This window comes from Ctenopharyngodon idella, chromosome 15 (genome assembly GCF_019924925.1).
Source record: "Ctenopharyngodon idella isolate HZGC_01 chromosome 15, HZGC01, whole genome shotgun sequence".
Lineage (NCBI taxonomy): Eukaryota > Metazoa > Chordata > Actinopteri > Cypriniformes > Xenocyprididae > Ctenopharyngodon > Ctenopharyngodon idella.
Window position 1 is genome coordinate 11,094,798 of NC_067234.1, and position 3,898 is coordinate 11,098,695.

At 33.6% G+C, this 3,898-nt stretch overlaps 1 protein-coding gene across 1 annotated transcript; it reads right to left on the reverse strand.

The window, feature by feature from the left end:
* Positions 1–800: 800 nt before the first annotated feature.
* LOC127495636 (olfactory receptor 6N1-like) lies at positions 801–1,748 on the reverse strand. Its single transcript, XM_051862582.1, has one exon. The coding sequence runs from the start codon at positions 1,746–1,748 to the stop codon at positions 801–803; it is 948 nt and encodes a 315-aa protein (XP_051718542.1).
* Positions 1,749–3,898: the final 2,150 nt, after the last annotated feature.

Genomic DNA, 3,898 nt, shown 5'->3' on the forward strand with positions numbered 1-3,898 from the left:
CTTGGGATGCACTGAGCATATTACTTTAACTGTTCAATCTCTAGCAATACAATACAGAGACCAATACTAAAAACATAAAATTGAGGCCAATCTCATTCCTGAGTTTTGCCCCACTAAATCCACCCTACCTAAGCTTTTACCACTATATCATATAAATAAATCAACCAAACTCAGCAATGCCAACATTTTGGAAAATGGACACAAACTCTGATCTCAACGTTTTGTTGTTCTCATGAGAATTATTTTGACAATATAATTTACAATTATCCTTTTTAGCGTGCCCACACTGTTTGGCTTAACGCTCATAAGCATGTCTCATTCATCACACACTAAATAAATTCTTGGTTCATGGACTATAGATTTTTAGTCAGACTATCAGGCCATGTAAATTGAACCTATTGAGAAAAAAAAAAAAAAAAAAAAAAAAAAAATGTTTTTGTGAATGCAAATTAAAAAAGGTACTTTTCAAAACAATTCCAAATCATTATTAGAGTCATTTTTAAATTCAATATTTATAAAAGTCGGGCTAAATTCATCTAGTTAAATACATATCGAATGAACATAAAAATAAGTGTAAACCTGCATCATTTAATGCTTTCATATAAAATAAATAAATAAATAAATGGCAAATTCTTGTAATATGGCTGAAAAGGACAAAACCTACTAGCTATAAAAATCTGGACATTGTTTTCAATAAAATAATTTTCATAATACAAGTTGTTTCAATAATTGCTCACAAAGAGTCTAGGGTTAGAATATTTAAGATAATAAAAAAATTTGTTTGTGACTTCAAGAAATATTCAATCAGATAATGCCACTTCTTTTTTGAAAAACACTCTCATGACTTGCTTCCGTAGTCTTGTCAGATTTAGTCCATAAATGAGGGGGTTTAAAATAGGTGGTATGAGTAAAAATTCCAGGGCCATGAAATTACGCAAATCTTGCGGCAGATTCTTTGAACCATAACGAGTGTACAGCACGTCAAACAGCAATGCAACAGTCACATTGAGCAGTGCAAGAAGATGTGGTACACATGTTTGTATGAATTTATGCCTACCCTCTTTTGACTTTCTGCATTTTTCAATCAAGTGAATGTATGAGCAAAATATCAGTACTGCATGTCCAAAATAAATAATAATGATTACATACCCAATCACATTATTTACTATTGTAGAAACACAGGAAAGTTTAACAACTGACCAATTTTCACAATATAGCTTTTCAATACTAGAGCCACATAATTTTAGTCTTGATGTTAATACAATTAGAACAGACAGGCAAAAAAATGGAGAAAGCCAGCAGAAAAGGATACATTCAAGAACCCTCTGATTGGTCATTATTGAATGATACTCTAGTGGTCTACATATTGCCACATACCTGTCATATGCCATCACTGTTAATGTTGAAATGTCACACAGAACAGATGAATAAATGACAAATATCTGAATCAGACATCCAGCATAAGAAATCACATGATACTGGGCTAATAAATCATACATGAATTTAGGGTAGAATCCAGCAGTGCCAAAAAGTCCATTCATACACAAATTACATATAAAGACATACATTGGCTCATGAAGCCTCTTATGCGAGATTACAGTGTAAATTATGGTTACATTGCACAACACAATTAATGGATAATACAATGCAGTCAAAGAAAAAAACACAAATCTGTTTCCCATCGTTTCATTTAGTCCAGAGAGTGTAAATACTAAGACAATGGATTCATTCTCTAGTGGTGGCTGCATCTGGAATGATATGCAAAGTCTTGTCATAGTGATATCATTATGCACTTATTATAATAAAATTGGATAATTTTAAATTATCAGATAGTCAACTATCCAGTCCTGTTATCTAACTGAAATATATTTAGTACTCTAAAGTTAGTATACGCTGGTTCTTCAAAGACATAACTAATGAAATAATTAAAATCTTACCACAATCTCTTTTCGTACGTTTGACAGTGTTGTGTGAAAGGTTAATCTGGTGTGATATATATGGAGACTGGTCTCATGCTAATTGCCTTGTTTGTGAACACTTGCAAGACTTTTAGAAAGCTCTCTTGGGAAGGTTTTTTTTTTTTTTTTTTTTTTTTTTTTTTTTAGTCTATAGTAAGACTATGCTAAACATGTCATTAAAGTAATATGCAAATAAGCACTTGACTATATAAAATGTGATCACATTATATTATTAATTATTGGAAATAAAAATCCCCAGATCGTAAAACCCAGATCTTTCAGTAAAGCGCTAATTGCTTGTGCTGTGTATATAAGTCTAGCTGCGTTGTAATAACCTCATTATATATTTCGCATTGTATTTATTTAATTATTTTGCCTGCAAGATGCATTGTCTTTGTAAATTTCATGTTAGAAAATATTTTCATTCCAGAATTTTCACTAGAATCACATGTAAAGCATTAATCATAAGGAGCCAACATTATATATACAATCATGTGAAAAAGAAAGCACACCCTTTTGAATTCTATGGTTTTACATAGCCTATCAGGACAATAAAAAATCATCTGGTCCTTGGCAGGTCTAAAATTTAGGTAAATACAACCTCAGATGAACAACAACACATGACATCTTACACTGTGTCATGGTTTAACAAAAACTAGGCCAAAATGGAGAAGCCATGCGTGACAAACTATGTACACTCTTAAGAGAAGCAATTGTTGCTGCCATCAATCTGGGAAGGGTTACAAGGCCATTTCCAAACTGTTTGAAGTCCACCATGCTACAGTGAGGAAGATTATTCACAAGGGGAAAACATTCCAGACAGTTGCCAATCTTCCCAGGAGTGGCTGTCCCAGCAAATTCTCCCCAAGGTCAGACTGCGCAATGCTCAGAGAAACTGCAAAAACCCAAGAACTACACCTCAGACTCTAGAAGCTTCAGTTAGCATGCTAAATGTTAAAGTTCATGACAGAGCAATTAGAAAAAGTCTGAACAAGTATGGCTTGTTTGGAAAGGTTGCCAGGAGAAAGTCTCTTCTCTCTAAAAAGAATATGGCAGCATGGCTTAGGTTTACAAAGCTGCATCTGAACAAACCACAAGACTTCTGGAACAATATCCTTTGAACAGATGAGACCAAACTGGAGAAGTCTGGCCATAATGCACAGTGCTACTTTTGGCGAAAACCAAACACATCATATCAACACAAAAACCTTATTCCAACTGTCAAGCATGGTGGTGATGATTTGGGCTTGTTTTGCGGTCGTTGTTGACCTTGCAGTCATTGAGTCATGAACTCCACTGCATACCAAAGTATTCTAGAGTCAAATGTGAGGCCATCTATCCGAAATTGAGTCATGCAACATGACAATGATCACAAGAACACCAGTAAATCTACAATAGGATGGCTGAAAAAGAAAAAAATCAAGGTGTTGCACTTTGAGTCAAAATCCAGACCTCAACCCAACTGAAATGCTGTGGTAGGAACTGAAGCAACATTGTAAAGAATAATGGGCAAAAATTCACCCACAATGATGTGAGAGACTAATAAAGTCATATAGAAAATGATTACTTCAAGTTATTGCTGCTAAAAGTGGTTCTACAAGCAATTAAATCATAGGGTGTATTTAGTTTGTCACACATGGCTTCTCCATTTTGACTTTATTCTTGTTAAATAAATAATGACATGGTGTAATATGTGTCATGTGTTGTTGTTCATTTGAGGTTGTATTTATGTGATTTTAAGACATGCTAAAGATCAAATGATTTTTTTATTATGTCATTATCTGTAAAGTTGCTTTGAAGCTATATGTATTGTGAAAAGCGCTATACAAATAAATGCCAATCAAATTGAATTGATACCTTGGGAAAAACCATGGGAATTCAAAAGGGTGTACTTTCTTTAAGCCAGAGCAGAGATTTTAAATGAGATTTTAAATTCTATT

Coding starts and splice junctions, on each gene's coding strand:
- LOC127495636 (XM_051862582.1), bottom strand. CDS start 1,748: ATGCAGCCACCACTAGAGAATGAATCCATTGTCTTAGTATTTACACTC.